General features: G+C 42.5%; 1 protein-coding gene across 4 annotated transcripts in view; it reads right to left on the bottom strand.

The window, feature by feature from the left end:
- LEF1 (lymphoid enhancer-binding factor 1) overlaps positions 1–15,812 on the bottom strand; it is a 116,149-nt gene that overhangs the window by 13,431 nt on the left and 86,906 nt on the right. Inside the window, exons 5-11 of one of the 4 annotated variants that reach the window (XM_005872418.2) lie at positions 13,972–14,062; positions 12,236–12,319; positions 10,089–10,211; positions 9,008–9,170; positions 3,984–4,091; positions 1,655–1,703; positions 944–984 (exon numbers count right to left, since the gene is read on the bottom strand). In XM_005872418.2, the coding sequence (XP_005872480.1) occupies positions 950–984; positions 1,655–1,703; positions 3,984–4,091; positions 9,008–9,170; positions 10,089–10,211; positions 12,236–12,319; positions 13,972–14,062 (653 nt within the window). In that variant the 3' untranslated portion in view covers positions 944–949. The remainder of the gene's footprint in view (positions 1–943; positions 985–1,654; positions 1,704–3,983; positions 4,092–9,007; positions 9,171–10,088; positions 10,212–12,235; positions 12,320–13,971; positions 14,063–15,812) is intronic. The other 3 variants (XM_005872416.2, XM_005872417.2, XM_005872419.2) reach the window with 3 other exon arrangements.

Raw genomic sequence — 15,812 nt, 5'->3', positions numbered from 1 at the left:
AAATTCCTCTGGAAACTGGCAGGAAAATGACCCAAAGGCTACTGCAATAATCCGATGGAAAGTCTGTGCTCCGAGCTGGGCTGTGGCAAGTGAGAGAGGAAAGCCAGACAGACCCAAGAGACAGAACGGACAGCACCTGGATGTGGCTGCTAGAGAGACAGCAGAATCCAAGGTGGCTCCTTCGAGAAGAACTGTCACTGGGAGAAAATGCGGACACACTAAGTTTTAAAAAACTTAGCAAAGACCAAGTCAGTGTACAAGGCAGGTTCCCTGGGCTGGTGGTTATGTGGTCAAAAATAATTTTAGAGCAAAAAGAAATGAGTATTACTTGCAAATAGTAGAGGGAGATCTAGCAATGGTTACCAATGAAGAAAAATCTTGGTAGCAGAATACAATTAATCAAGTAAGTAGTCCCCATGACAGGTTTAATAAATAAATAAATAAATAAATAAATAAATAAATAGAGCACATCTTTCTCACGAGAAACAAATGAGTAACTTTTAAGTATCTGTGTGTCATCTTAATTGAAAGGAAGCCCTAGAGAGCAGAAGGAGCCGAGCTGAGACAGAATGGCCTGGGCTCCTCACCCAGCCCCGGGTGCGGAGAAAGACGGCATTTCGCTTGCTGGTTTGTGTTGTTGTTTGTTTGTTTTTTAAGGAGGCAGATTTGCCACTCCGAGTAAGGAATGGCTGAGAACAGAGTCAGGGAAAAGGGGATGGAGAAAGATTAAAGGGGCAGAGCAGGAAGAAGGGGAGAGATGAACGCATACTATATTGCAAATACATAGCCGGTATAAAAACCATTAGATTCTTTTTAAAGCGCTAATTTGCTTTTGGTGGAGTTTCCTCTTTAAAGGAGCAATGCTGAGTGAGCAAGGAGATTCGCAAGCAAGTGCCTCTGTTTATAACGAATGTCAGCAGTAGGACCAGAGAGTCGTTCTTACCATGTTTCAGATGTAGGCAGCTGTCATTCTTGGACCTGTACCTGCAGAAAATTGTGTCTTTAACAAATTTTTATTGACGAGGTTTTTGAACATTCCAAATACGTAGTAGCTACAACATCAAGTGGACCTGTTTGCTTTACTCTTTATGGTTCTTATACCAGCCATTTTTATTTGTGCAGTACAAGTGACCTTACTTTTAATGAAAGAAAAAGGGGAAATAAATAGGACCTCACTGATTGATGCCTTGAATTAATGTGTAGGAAAGATAAACCCTAACACCATGTTTTATATTTTTAAATAACCTAAACCACAAAAAAGATTCTCAAGGGGATATAAGGTAGCATATTATAGAATCATCATAAAAATTTTTACTGTAAAGAGTTCTGCAAATAGAAGAACAGAAGTATTAATAAAGCAAAGAGAACATAGACAACAGAAGCAAAAACAAAGCAAAACAAACAACCACAGTTAACCAGGATTCCAGGGGACAGGGTTGGGGAGAGGAGTTTTTGGATGTACCTAAACACAAAGTCACATTGAAAAGAAAGGTCTCTTAAAACATTTTTAAAGAATTTCAGGAGGAAAAGCAAAGTGGAAGTATTACAAGATACAGTTGCCGAATAAAGCAGTGTGTGTGTAGAAAGAGGCAAACTACTTTAAAGGTGTTGGTCAGAAGCGTGAGGATTGACTGAAAAGTCACAGGGTGCCTACCTGATGTGGATTCCTGTAGTTTCTCTCTCTTCCTCTTCTTTTTCTTACCCTGGAAGAAGACAGGCACAGTGTCATGTTATAGACTGTGCTGAGAACACGTGGGTGAATGGGATACAAAAATACAGATGGGCAGTCAACGAAGAGATACAGATGCCTCATATTCATTCATTCTCATTCTCTCTCTTTCTCCCCACCCCACCTCAAATCAATAAACATATCCTTGGCTGAAGTGAAAATATGTATAAAATCACATTAACAATAAAAAATAAAACTATAAGATCATCTTGAATATATTGTGTGAATACATGAAACCATGTGTTTATACACATCAAGATAGTTTTTCTTCATGCCACAGAGCCTGACTGTTGAAGCCATAAGACTTTGGAAAGTTGACTGAAATTATCCTCACAAACACTAAGGCAACCGGCAGGAAACAGTGTGAGTGATCACCGAATAACTCAGTCTCTAAGGTTACTGAGTGCTCTGGGAGGGGAGCGACAGAGGGAGAGCATGCTTCTCACAGGCACCCCCATCGCCCTTTCAAATGGTTTTCACAAGATGCTGCAAGGCTGTTTCATGTCTGGAACGGACTTCCTCACTTTCTCCTCTCCCTCCCATCTGTCCTTTAACACTCATCTCAAGTGCCATCTCTTCCAGGAACTGCTTCTCACCCACCCGACCCCTCCCTCAGCTGGAGCTCACCGCCACAGCCATACCTAACTCACCACAGGGGCTGTGCTGGGCTGTGTCCCCGTCCCTCCCCGCACAGCTCGTCTCACCAGAGCACCGCCCGAGCCAGTACTTCTCTAGAACAGGTGACTGCAGCCTTTGTGAAATAGCCTAGACCAGCGGTCGCCAACCTTTCGGACCTCACGGACCAACGCGGACCACCAGTTGGCGACCACTGACCTAGCCTACATTTCAAGAACAAGCGGGTGTTTCAAGAGAACCTACAGTTACAGTAAACAAAAAGAGCTACATAGTTTGGATGCCTTAATGTCAACCTATACAAAAAAACAAAATTCATGGGTGGTAAGCATAAAAATATTTTTCATAAAATTATATCTAATGCTGAGGCTATTAAGCACTAAATTTAAAAGCTCTAATAAATATTTGGCTGATCTCACCTAAGAAAATACATGCACTGTTGTTGATTTATGAAAACCTCAATTATAAAAGCTATAAAAACACACTGAAGTTATAAAATCTGTGATGCCATAGAATAATAGGGCATTTTAATAGTAAATCATTGAACTATATTTAATATGATCTCAGTGAGGATCAGAATAGCATTCTGACACTAAAAGCTAAGCTACAATAAGGATAGTCTTGTTTAGACTATTCTCATACTGTTATTTTAAGAATACCTTTAGCTAAAGTGCTATCACTTGATTGACTTCTGTTTGCCTTAGTAATTAGTAGACTTATTTTGATTTATGATAAAAATTATATGTAACAAAGCTGGCTTTCCCCTTTATTCAGGACAATCCTAAAATCAAGTTTTGCAAAAACAATTTCCTTTAAAAACTGTGCAGAGGAAAATCTTTCAAGGTAAATTCACATGACACTGGCTGCCTTTAAAACGTTCTTCCCGTCTCTCCATATGGACAGAAGAAGAGAGAGCAAGAGGGAGAGAACGTTTCCTTTATCTCTTCTAACAAGTAAAAAGTCACTTCTCTACTTAAGGGTCAGAGCCAGAAACTTCAAAGACATTCAAGATGCAATGCTCATTCAATCTATACAGATTCATAGCACAGCACAGCCCTCCCCTGGGCCAGAGAGGGAAGGCCAGCTGCCCCCTCAGGCAAACTGCATCCAGGAGATGCAGGGCAGGGTGAGAAGAGGATCCTTCTGAAACCCTTTGGGCGGGAAGCTGATTCCCACTTAAAGGGCATGGCAAAGGCTCTGCCCAGAAGATGCTAATTATAATTACCAGCCGGGAACAGAAGCCCCTGGAGGGGAGAAAACTCTTCAACTCAAGCAGTCTTCTTAAGGAGGCGCTGGGAGACTGAGCCTGATGAGTGTATGGGCTTAAAAAAATCTTTTTTTGCCAACATTTTAATGATAAATAAGGTCTTTTAATTTTTTTTTGTATGGAAGAAAACATAAGGTGTTTTTTTATTTATTTAAAAAGTTTCATTTAAAAAATTAGCACTTATATAGCCAAAAGAAATTGTGACGGCTCAAAGCTTTCAAAATGTGATGATACATTATGAAGTCCATTAACTTCCAAAAATAGGACATAGCACCAGCATTAGCCACACTGTGAAACACACTTCCTCCACGAAAGCCCTGGGAAGAAAGGATGAGTGACAGCAGAGGGCCTTACATAATTGTCTCTCGCCGACCAGCCGGGATACAGCTGCATATGAAGCTGCCTCTCCTTCCGCGCTAGTTCATAATACTTCGCCTGCTCTTCGCGGGAGAGGGCGTGCCACTGAAACAAAGGGGGAGAGGGGGGAGAGACAAACTGAAGTGAGCAAAATAGGCACAGTAGAATAGAGTTCATGTTTTCAACACCGAGGAACGAAAACATTAAGCACTTAAACATCGATTTATTTGTAAATGGCAGAAGACCGAGCGCTGCAGACATCCCGCTGGAGTCTGGTGGCTGGAGACAAACTCAAACCTCGGTCTCTCTGTTCTGTTCTCTGATATCATAGGAAACACATCAAAGTCAACCCAAGTACCCAAAGTAACAGGATCTGTCACCCCCCCTTTCTCTTTTCCAATACAAATTAAAAAGAACTTTCACTGCTGAACCTCAACGCCCAATTTAGCCCTCTTCATAGTTTGTAGCATATTCTGATATCTGAGCCTAAGTACCACTTATTTATGCAAAATGTGATAACTTCCAGATGTCTTTCCCACAGATACATCCTCACTTCGCACGGGCACTCGCCCACTGTCATATGAAGAGCCTGAAACCTTCATCATATGATCCTGTCCGTAGAGCAAGACGTCAAAAGTCAGTCTGTCCCAGCCCCTTCACCCTCTCCTCACACGTACATAAACGCTGATTGTCTCCAGGGAGAACACTGATAACATTGTACAATCAATCACACACGCACACCTCATGGTGCTGGGCTTTCGCTTCCTTCTGATGGAAAGAAGGAGCATTATCCAAGTTTACTTTGCCGTCTAGATTTGAGGCAATAGTACCTACTTTGGAGAATACAGGCTGATACCTTGCAAACTTCCCATTTCCCTTTCACATCACGGATATATACGTATATGGCAAAATAGCTTATGTAGGGCAAGGCATCCCTTTGGGATTTTAAGTAGCTTATATTTGCACACTGCTCTGCATATATTTGCCCATAACTTGCCCTAGGCCCCCAGTAGGCGGTTGCAAATATTTTCCCTACTTCCTCAGTGCCCGGATCTTTCAGCAGAACCTTCCAGGAGACTGGCTGAGCTTTGGGGGACCCCCACTGTCCTGAGGTGATGGCACGGAGGCGGCATCTGCAGGAGCAGACCTAAGTCCACGGGCACACCCGCACACGGCCACTCTGGATCAGCCCAGCCTCCACGCCTGCTCTCCCAGCTCTCGGGGGTAGGGAACGTCCTAGTTCACTCCTTCCATGCAAGGCTAGGCCAGTCTTTCTCATTCATGTCCACCCTGAATATTGACTTTAATTCCCCTGTTCTTGTTTTTTATTAATGACAAGACAAGGAAAAAGAAAAGACAGGATTGGGGAGAGGAAGGAGCGAGAGAGGCTGATGAGAAAGTCCTCAGCACGGGAGGCCCCTGAAGGCAGGCTAGGAAGCTTTCCCGGGGAAAACAGAAACAGCCGCTGCTCTTGTCGGTCAAGAGAAGCCCATCTCAGGAGGAGCACTGACACCCCTCCTGCCACATCCCACCCACCACTCCAGCCTCCGGCAGGTCAACTAAGTCCGTGTCCTTTGAAAGCCCCTTAAAAGCCAGGGCCGCTGTGTTGGACAGGGTAGATGATTTATTTTTTAATTGCTGTAGAAGTGTAGAGTATAAAGTTAAGAAGCAGGACACACAGCAGGACTTGGCCTGAACCTAAAGCAGGTAATATGCTTTTCTTAAGAATAACTGGGGGAGGGGACACAAGGAAACAAACAAACAAACAAACACCTGGAAGTTACCTGAGACCCAGTGCACTGTACTAGCAGAGTAAACACGCTGAGTCGAGAGGCGCCTAGGAAGAGGCCTGGGTCAGCCCTGGCAGCTTAGACCAGGCAAGAAAAGTCACGTGGCACCTGCCAAGGGCCAGTGTTCCCAAACCCGAGACACTACTGGCCTGGTGAGAGCCCTCCACAGGGGGAGGCAAACAAACTGAGCACAAGGGGGGAGGGCAGCCTTGATTGTTTTTTTCTATGCTGTAGTTTGTTTGTTTTTTGAGAAAAGACTAATCATTAATATTTACACGCTTCTGGCATTAAGTAACTGTGACTGGCAGGAGGCAAAGTGTTACCACAGAAGAACACAAAAGGAGGCAAAAAGGGACTAAAGTTGCGAAAGAAGTCTTACCTTGTAAATTTGTTTATTCATTTGACAAATACTATCTCTCTAATGCTACCATAACATATCACTATAATTTTATATAACTTATGGAAGCTTTATAACTTGCTGAAAAAGCCTGAAATAAGTTTTATTAAACAATTTCCCCAAGTTTGGGAAGTTGGGTCTTCTACCCAAGCAACCAGGTATTTTTCAGTTCAAGCTGAAAACTTAGGGTTGACAAAAAACCCGAGCTAACAAAACTGAGCAAACTGCAAGGAGAAAAAGCAGGTCATAAATTAAACCATTTACTTGCGTTTTTTAGTTCCTTCTAGTTTCCTGATATTTATAATGCTCAAAGTCTACTCACAATGAAAGATCATTCACCAGAGAAAAACGGTAGGTCAAATAATGGTATTAAAATTTTGCACTGAAACAAAATAAAGTCTAATACAAACTAGAAAGATGATCTTTCTTTACTGGAATTTCTGAAACACACCCGACAAAAAATGCTTTTCTATTGCTTTTGCTTACTGAAAAACTGCGTTAATTTTTTTAAAAATTAAATTTCATTGTCAAGATTTCACCAAGTTGTTGAGAAAATACCCACTTAACTTAAAGAAATGTATACAGTTCCAAGATTTTAAAATCCTGACAATACATTTGTAATAAATGGACTTCCCTTTAATAGCCTGGAAGATCTAAAAAAAGTGTATCTTAAAGTTAGATTTGTGTTATTATTTACAATAATAATAAGAAAACTCATTAATTCCTGCGCATGGACATTTCTACTTTAGAGAGACAATAAAATGTATAAAAACTCAAAGATAAAATGCTCAGGGATGAACTTAAGCTCCCTTTTAGGAATTATAATCATCCCAGTGTAAAACGTCACGATGGTAAAGCCGGGGACTTGAAGAAGGATCAGGGGCTACTCTGGCAGAGGGGAGCCATGAAAGGGGAGAAAACCTGATCTTAATCAGAGATCTCAGAAACTATAAATAGAAACAGGTGTGCAAATCAAACACCGAGAGAGACCCCAAATGAGAACCATCCCTTAGGACACATGCTCTGATCTGGGGATGGTTAAGGGAGCTGAGAAAGTAGCAATTGTGGGAAACGTGCATGAAAAATAGGAAGCACGCCGCCATAGCACAGCCTTCCCCAGTCTTCTGAGCAGGAAAAGAATCCCTGCTGGAGGGACAGGGGACCTTTAACTCAAAAAAGGAAAACAAAACTAAACAAAAAAGTACACAACCAAACAAGGAGTTTTACAGAAGATGAAAGAAGAACAACTCCTCTTTTCCTCTGATTTCTCCTTTTGAAGGGTCAGGGGAAATGGTCATCAGTCTTTAAGCTTTTAAGGTGAAATTCTTCAAAGATGATGGAAATCACTCATCGGCTTGGGAAATCATTGTAATTGCTGTTATTAAGTGTTTAAGGATCCACAGGACATATAGAGTATTGTACACAGGGCACCGAAAAGCTATAATCTGTCACTGCACCCTGACCCTGAAACCCTGGTGTCTTGCAGGTTGGAAATAGCTGCATTTTTTTTTTTTTTTTTTGCCATCCAACAGGAATCAATGCTAGAAAGCCTGCTCCTCTCTGCCTAAAATCTCCTGAATGCTTTCTCTTATGAATGCTAAAATGTATTAGGTTTGTAGCAAACATGGTAAAAATGATAATTAATAGCAGATAAAACAATAACAGATAATCAATAGCAGATAAAACGTGGTCCTCTAGGTTTCACAAAGGTTGCTAGACCCCCATCATCAAATGTTCATTTGCAAATCACGAATTTCTTGAGAGGGTTCAAAAACAAATATACACCTGCATAGTTAGAAGCCACCACACATCTATGAAGAGCATCAACAACTATGATGAAGCATTTTCTAAAAGTATAATGCAATTACAGAGAAAATGTGATTTGAATTTAAAAATTCAATTTTTTCCCACCACTCTTCAGATACCTAACTAAAAGCATTTCAATCCAGAGAAAAACCCCTGGAAAAACTGACTAGCCTTTTGCCTGGTGGTTGGATATAAAAATCTCAGTATCTGTCCTAGTCTCAGACTAGTGCCTGGTACATAATATGTTCTCAGAAAAATATCTTAGCATAGGTGACAGAATGATGAAAAAGGGGGGCAATCCAGAAACCTGGCTCATGTACACTTTGAGAATCAGACAGTGATTTTTCTAGAATAAAGATTTCTCTGGCCCATATAAATTCTTCCACTCAAAGCTTCTGAGTAGCACAGATCTGCTTCTACCTTAGAAAAAGTGACCAGCATCTGCCAGGTTCATGCGGGTTGTCCCAGGCCTTTTCGTTGCTCCCTATGTGGGATCAATGCTCTCCTGTTTCAGACCGGACTTCACACACGTGATTAACCCCTATGCATCCCTCAGGTCTCAGCTTAAATACTATTTTCTCAGAGGGGCCCTTCTCCTAGCCCCATTATTCTTTCTCATAGAATCTTATTCTTCATAGTCACAGTATTTGTCACAATTTTAATTATACATGTATCAGGTAATTAGCTGCCTAATATCTGTATCCTGTCACAAAACTTTAAACTCCATGAAGACAAGAACCATATCTATTTTATTCAGCAATTATTGTCTCATTGCCTGGCACACAAAAGACAACAAGTACTTGTTTTAAGAGTGATAACAGGAAAAACAGCCTAGGTGGTTGGTAATGCATTATAGCATTTAATCCTCGGAAAAGTTATCACCACAGCTTGTTCTCTTGATTACTTCCCAGAGTGGCTGGTGATGGCCCCTGTGCATCCGATGACCACCTCACATGCAAGTACATTTGGGCAGGTTCTAATGAAGCAGCCCCCGTCCCACAACACGGAGTTGCCATCCCACTACTTACCCTCCTGCCTAGGATCTGGTTGATGGCTGCACTTTCTTTCAGAGTACACTCGGCCACCACATTTGCTCTCATTTCTTTCATGTATAACATAAAAGCGTTCAGAGGCTTCTTAATGTGAGGTCTTTTGGGCTCCTGCTCCTTTCTCTGTTCGTGCTGAGGCTTCCTGAAAGGGGGACGTGGTGTTGGGGGAGGGGTGGGCAGAAGAAGGAAGAGATGGGTGGACAGTAGCAGAGCATCTGGTTACACAGCAAACTCTACAAGCCTGGAACACCATCAACGGAGAAGAGCAACCCTTTGTGAGGGAGTACCCTTAGGTTTGAGAAAGTTCCCCGGGAGCAACGGAAGTGTGAACACCAAGTGGAAATGGGTGTATACTGCTGCTCCAGTTAGGGCCCTGAGGCCCAGCTCCTTGGTCACCTCAGGAAAAGCGGAACCTACAGTGTAAGTGGTCACTCCTCTTTCAGAAGTCAGGTTCTTAACGTTTGGGAGGAGGGCCAAGGGCCACTTTGAGACCCTAATGAAACTTCAGCCTCTCTCCCCCAAAACAAATGCTTGTTGGCTTTGCCCACATTGGAGGGCATTTATGGACTATCTCCTGCTTCCTGCCACCCCATCCTCCCAGTCTGCAAATTCCTCTTCAAGGAATTTGCTGTGACAGCCTGATACAATCCTGGGTGTGGGTTGCCCCCTTCCCTGGACTTCTATGCTTTTAAAGCCTCAAAACAGGAAAACTGCATCCTGGGCGGGCACTGGACTCCCCAGTCCTTTTCAGGTATCATCGGGGGCTGGGTCCCCAACAATCAGAACCAGTTGAAATCGGGCAGTAAGTGGCTGCACAGCTCAAGATTACCCAGTGCCCGTGCTCTGAAGATGACTCCATTTCGGCGAGGTTCCCCTGATCTACTGAGGTCTGTGCTCCTTTCCAGTGCCAAAATCAAAGTTAGTTGGCAGTGAGAATCAAGCCCACTAAAAGTCCACAGGAAGCTGAGCTAACTGATTTCCATAATAAAGAGAGGGGAAGGTGCAACTGGGAGGAAGAAACTGTCTACATGGCAGCATCGTCAGGCTCTCGCACACTTACACGTGCATCAGGTCCCCGTCAGTGTGGGGGTGCTCCTGCTTGACCTGAGGCGTCACAATAGCTGGATGAGGGATGCCAGTTGTGTGGGGACCCGGAGGGCCAGGAATCATGTGATGGGAAAACCTAGAGGAGGAAAGAGAAGAAACAATCCGCACTAGAGGCCGCTGCAGCCAAAGCTAGATGGCGTTTTGCAACAACCCACCAACTGCTATTGGCAGTTGTCCACAGGAGTATTACCTATAAATGACAACAGGTGACAATTTCTTTCCTTTCTGTGTTCAGGTGGAAAATATTTATAATTATTCCCTGTGTAACAACTTTCTCTCCCCAAACTAATAGTAGAATCTGGCATTTTTCCTGGGACAGCTCTAGGCCATAGGATTAAAAAGAAATTGAGTCATTTTACTTGCAAAGCAGTTTTCAAATAATTTTATTAAGAACAATTTTATTGGAAATATAACAAGTAAGATTTAGCTTTTCAAAGGTTTTTAAATGAAAGCTAAAGAAATCACATTTAAAAAACTCTGCCGATGTTCCCAACCAAACCATCACAATACAAGTCTTCTCACATTGTTGGCTTCTTTACTAATTCTCGGAGAGAACAATTGAGAAAATCAGGGACAGGAAGGTATTTTTCAGTCCCCAATTTAATAAGGTTGCCCTTGTCATCCAGAGTAATTTTCTACACAGAAAGAATGTTTAAGAGATCTCACCTTATGGAAAACTGGTAACATAATGGAGGGAAGGGTTTAATCAAAGGGAAGAACACATACAGTTCTACATCAAGGCAAAAACTACACACGCTAAACAAAGGCTTTTCCCCGAGTATGCTTGCAGAGTGTAAAAACATCTTAAAATATCCACCACCATCCAACACAAAGGAGGGAAACTGCCATGCAAGACAAATAAAATAAATAAAGGCTACTTTCAACAAGCACGTTGGATAAATTTGCGTCTGCTTTAGAAATCTTTGCTTTTTAAACTGTTTTAAAGTAAACAACTCAGCAAGAACAACATTCCAGGTCTTTCATCACAGCCGGTACAATGTACTCCTTCATCTGGGAAGGAAAGAAGGAACTCTGCTTGGATATGTAATATTTCAGAAACAATTTTTTTTTTAAATTAAGGCGGCATGGTAAAAACACAAATAGTTGATCAAATAATAATGCTTTGCTAAATGCACCATTTGCAAAAATACATGATGCCTGGGAGAAACTCCTGTCATCAGATAGTTCTTACAGTGTTAAAAAGTGTAGAAATATATTTTGGGGGGTGGGGGGGGAAGGATATTAATTTCATCCCCTTCCAACGAGCTGGATTTACAATTTGTTTGTAAAAATAATGTTTTTTCAAAAAGCTGAAATTCACTACACAAACTGCGAATTTCATACCTACATAAAAAGTAAAGATTCATGACCAGTGACGAGCCCCAAAGCTTGACTTCCGGCACGACAATGCTCCCTGGGGAAAGCGACACGGAACACAGATGCCACACCTCACGGGTGTGTACATCAAGCACAGGCACAGAAGCCATCCTGTCCAGAAGCAAGCGTCCCACAGAGCAGGGGGGCGCGGCCGCCCAGAGCTGCGCTGGCACCGCGTCCCCACAGGGCCTGATTCACACACTAGGACCCGCCCTCCACCAGGCTGAGCGAGGGCTCTTCTGACAGCCTTGGTCCAGGAGGCTCTGGACTATCTGGGCATTTTCAAACACTGTCACATTAAATGGATCCAACTTTCCTCAGAGAAAGTCAAGGATGGAACTCAAACCAAACCAGTCTTTATCTCCCCACCCTTACCACACCCCCAGAGTATTATGAGTAAAACAAGCGTAGGTTGTCCACTTTCAGGACATTTCACATCCTGCTGCCGGGTGGCATCGGGGTCTTCTGGAGGCACAGTCTCCCGCGTGGCCGAGTGCCTCCCGCTGGCGGGTGTGGCTGGTGCTGGCTGTTGGGGCGCAGAGTCAGGCTCCTACCCAGGAATCTCTAGGACACCTAGTGTGGGAGCCAGGCACACTGCGCAGACAGACGCGGGGCTGAGCTACGCACCCTCCTAGCCAACCGACCAGAGGCAAGCAGAGGCGCACAAGATGCAAGCGCAGAAGAGCAGCTCGTCCTGGGTGCCCAGTTTCCACCTCTACCTACCTGGACATGGAAGTGTCGACTGACAGTGAGGATGGGTAGGGTTGCCTGAATCCTCCCGTGATGGGATATACAGGCTGACCTTGCCTGAGGTCACAGAAGAAAGGAGCCCATCAATGACAAAACATGAGTAACCAACCAGCAGTCAGAGTTTGATGAGGAGAGAAGAGGGAGGCATTCAAATAGGAATTTTATTACAGACCATGGCATTTCTTCAGTTATCCAACTGCTTCCCTTCCTTACCCTCCACCCAATCAAAGTATCTTTTGCCTTGAAGAAAAGCTCCCACCTTCAACGTGAAAAACAAACTAGTCCATGAATTACCTGTCTTTTATCCCTTCCCCTCTTCCAACCCCATTCATGTTTTGAACAAAGTGGGCATGTGTCAAATGTTTATTAACTATAACACAACCCTGAGGATGGTGAAATAATCCTTTCAGAGAAGGTTAGTGGATTCTCTATCAGAATCTTTGACAATTTTAGGAAAAAGAAGAAAAAAATACAACTTCATATTTATATAAAAAGGAATAAGTATTTTAAAGCCATTGCACTCCCCCCCCCCCCCCCCCCCCCCCCCCCCCCCCCCCCCCCCCGCAGGAGAGCAATTCAATGGAATTATCTTCCCGCACTCTGACAAGTCCATCTCTCCCAGTTTTCCCACATCTCACATTTTCCACTTACACAGTCTTTATTTCCAGCTGCCACTGACACAGGCAGCACAGGATTATTGCCCCTAAGTAGCTAAGTTCTGACAGAATGACTGTGTAGGACTGAACATGTACACATAATCAATTAAATGCAAACAGTTATTGATGAGAGGGCTAGTACTACAGAGTAAGTGGAAATTCCCATGGCAGGATAACCCCTTCTTGCTGAAAAAGAGATAATGTAAGGATGCCAAGGTAGGGAGACGGGGCAATGGCCTGGGGGCTCGAGGGACAGAGAACCCGCTGAAGAAAGGAGGGAAAACTTTTGCCAAAGTTGGAGCACTGTTTCCATAGAGTGCTGTGGGGAGGGCAGGAATGGAGAAGGGATGGAGTGGGAGCGGGGAAAGTTGTGTGCTCACAATGAAATGATAAACATAAGCTACACTATAGAAAAGAAAATCCTTCTTCCTAAGATATATTTTCTTTCCTTTACCTTTACAATTTAGAAAACTTTCAAGGCAGCAGTTAAGGATTTTTTATAAATAACAAGGAGCAATTGAATTCTGGAAAATAAAAAGCCCAAACATTAGGGTTTTTTTTTTGCTTTTCTGAACTCAAGCTGGAACTTACATTAAAATTCAAAAGATGTTTTTGTATTTTTAAATTTCTCCCTGTTTGTCATTTACCTCACTTGCCATTTATAAGCAAAGATAGTATATAGATATTCAATGTGTCTGTTTTCTTCAAATATATGTTTTCATAAAAAAAAAAAAAACAGAAAAGAAAACCACACCGAGCACTTTGTACAGGCATAGCACATGCCCCAAACCACAAATTGAATCCATAAAACTATAGGCTTCAAAGCAAATGCTACAGTCATTTTCTATACATATAAGCAAACGGGTTCAATTGATTTCAATGTCTGTATGTTTTTTCAATCTTTTAAATTGAAATGAAATAAAGCTAGCACCTTGCTTGTTGTTTTAAAATTTCCTCAACTCCACAAGTGTTATCATTCATCAAGCTGACTGCCATGAATGGGAAGTAGAACATGTTCAAATGCCTGGCTGAAGTTCGCAGGGAGGATCTTACCAGCCAAGCGGTGGGGTGATCTGCCCAACTCCACCCGGAGACAGCGGGTAAAAGGTAGGGATCTCAGGAGCAGGAGGATGTCTGGACATGCCTATTAAAAAGAATGGAGAGGTAGAGTGTTCAGATTTGTAGGACATTTGACTCTTACGGCAATGGAAAGTCAATAAAATGCTTTATGCCATTGCTTCTTAACAGAAGTCAGTTTGGTATCTCTTCTCAAGATTTCAACATGTGAGAAAACAGGTTTTAAAATAGTACATCTTGTTTGGCCTGCTTGGCTCAGTGGTTGAACATCGACCTATGAACCAGGTCACAGATTCCTGGTCAGGGGCACATGCCCTGGTTGTGGGCTCCATCCCCAGTGGGGGGCATACAGGAGGCAGCTTGTGGTGATTCTCTCTCATCATTGACTAGAGGCCTGGTGCATGAAATTTGTGCATAGGTAGGGTCCCTAGGCCTGGCCAGTGATCAGGGCCGATCGGGGCCTTGGGGCTGCTGGCCGGGGCCTTCCTTCATTCTGCGCCACCCCCTGGTGGTCAGCGCACATCATAGCGAGCGATCGAACTCCCAGTCTCCTGGTCGAACTCCCAAGGGGACACTTTGCATAGTAGCCTTTTATATGTATAGATGTTTCTATCTTCCTATCCCTCTCCTTTCCTCTCTGAAATCAATAAAAATATATTTTTAAAAAATAATAAAATAGTTCATCTTGAGGGATTCCTGAAATAGTATATATACTGCTAATAGAAGCCATCAAAATAAGACTTTTAAATTATTTAGTTTGCCCACATTATTTCTCTTTGGTTAAGAAAATGGTAGACAATTATTTTTTGTGTAGAATGGAAAATGACAGGCCTTCATAAGTAGACGGCCTGCCTAGTGCTCAAGGATTAGGTAAATTGCCACTTTCATATTTTTATTGGCTCCCTTATGGACACACAGATTTGGGAAATGTGATACCTCAGAGAATCAAAGATTAATTAGGAATCATCTGCAGCCCCATAATGGTCACACTTGATATGATTCATTTGGTCTCTGCCACTTCAGCTCCAACTAAGCTCTTCATCAAGTTGAGTCCTCTGGGCTCCAAGGTCAAGCTGCTTGGGATTAGTTGTGTCCCATAGAAAATGAGAGTGCCACCAAATTGTTTCTTGAGCTCGGACTCCCTGGAGCTCATACTGGCCTATAACTGTAAAAACTGCCTACAGATTATACCTAATCCTAGTCCCAAATGACATCTCTTTGTTTATATCTTACCTTGGGTACAGAAAAGAAGGGTTAAGACACATTTATAAAAATGCAAAATATTTTAAACTTAGATTCAATGTATTTGGGGGGAAAATGAGTGATTCTGAATAATAGAAAAAGGCCACAACTGTTTTCTTATACAGCTAGTCTGACTTTATGTCATTTCTGTATATAAACCCACATTCCCAGGTTGAAGACTTAGAGGATGCACTCAGTGGTTGTAAATATATTGATTGGCCAGAATGTGGAACTGGGTGAGCACATGGAGATGCTCTTTACATATTCTGCTTTTTTACTGTTTAAATTGATTATGAGTTTCATTTGAATTTTAAAAGATGCTGAAGGCCTTAAACATATGGGAGTAACTTAAGAAATGTTGCCTTCGCAGTTGATATTAATTTGACTTTGAAGTTAGGACAAACTATTTCTCAATTCTTACAGAAAGTAGGTGGGATGGAGAAAGGTCTTTAATCTCTCCTTCAATAGAGAGTTTACATGCTTTTACATGATCATCTTGTGTTTTGCTCTTTTTGAAAGAATGTTTTTCAAATCTCCTTTTTTTTGGCTACAGGTACTGCTTCTTTGGTCACAGC

Source organism: Myotis brandtii, unplaced genomic scaffold (genome assembly GCF_000412655.1).
Source record: "Myotis brandtii unplaced genomic scaffold, ASM41265v1 scaffold38, whole genome shotgun sequence".
NCBI classification, from domain to species: domain Eukaryota; kingdom Metazoa; phylum Chordata; class Mammalia; order Chiroptera; family Vespertilionidae; genus Myotis; species Myotis brandtii.
The sequence above is the reverse complement of the archived record's forward strand: the minus strand, read 5'-3'. Positions and strand labels throughout refer to the sequence as shown.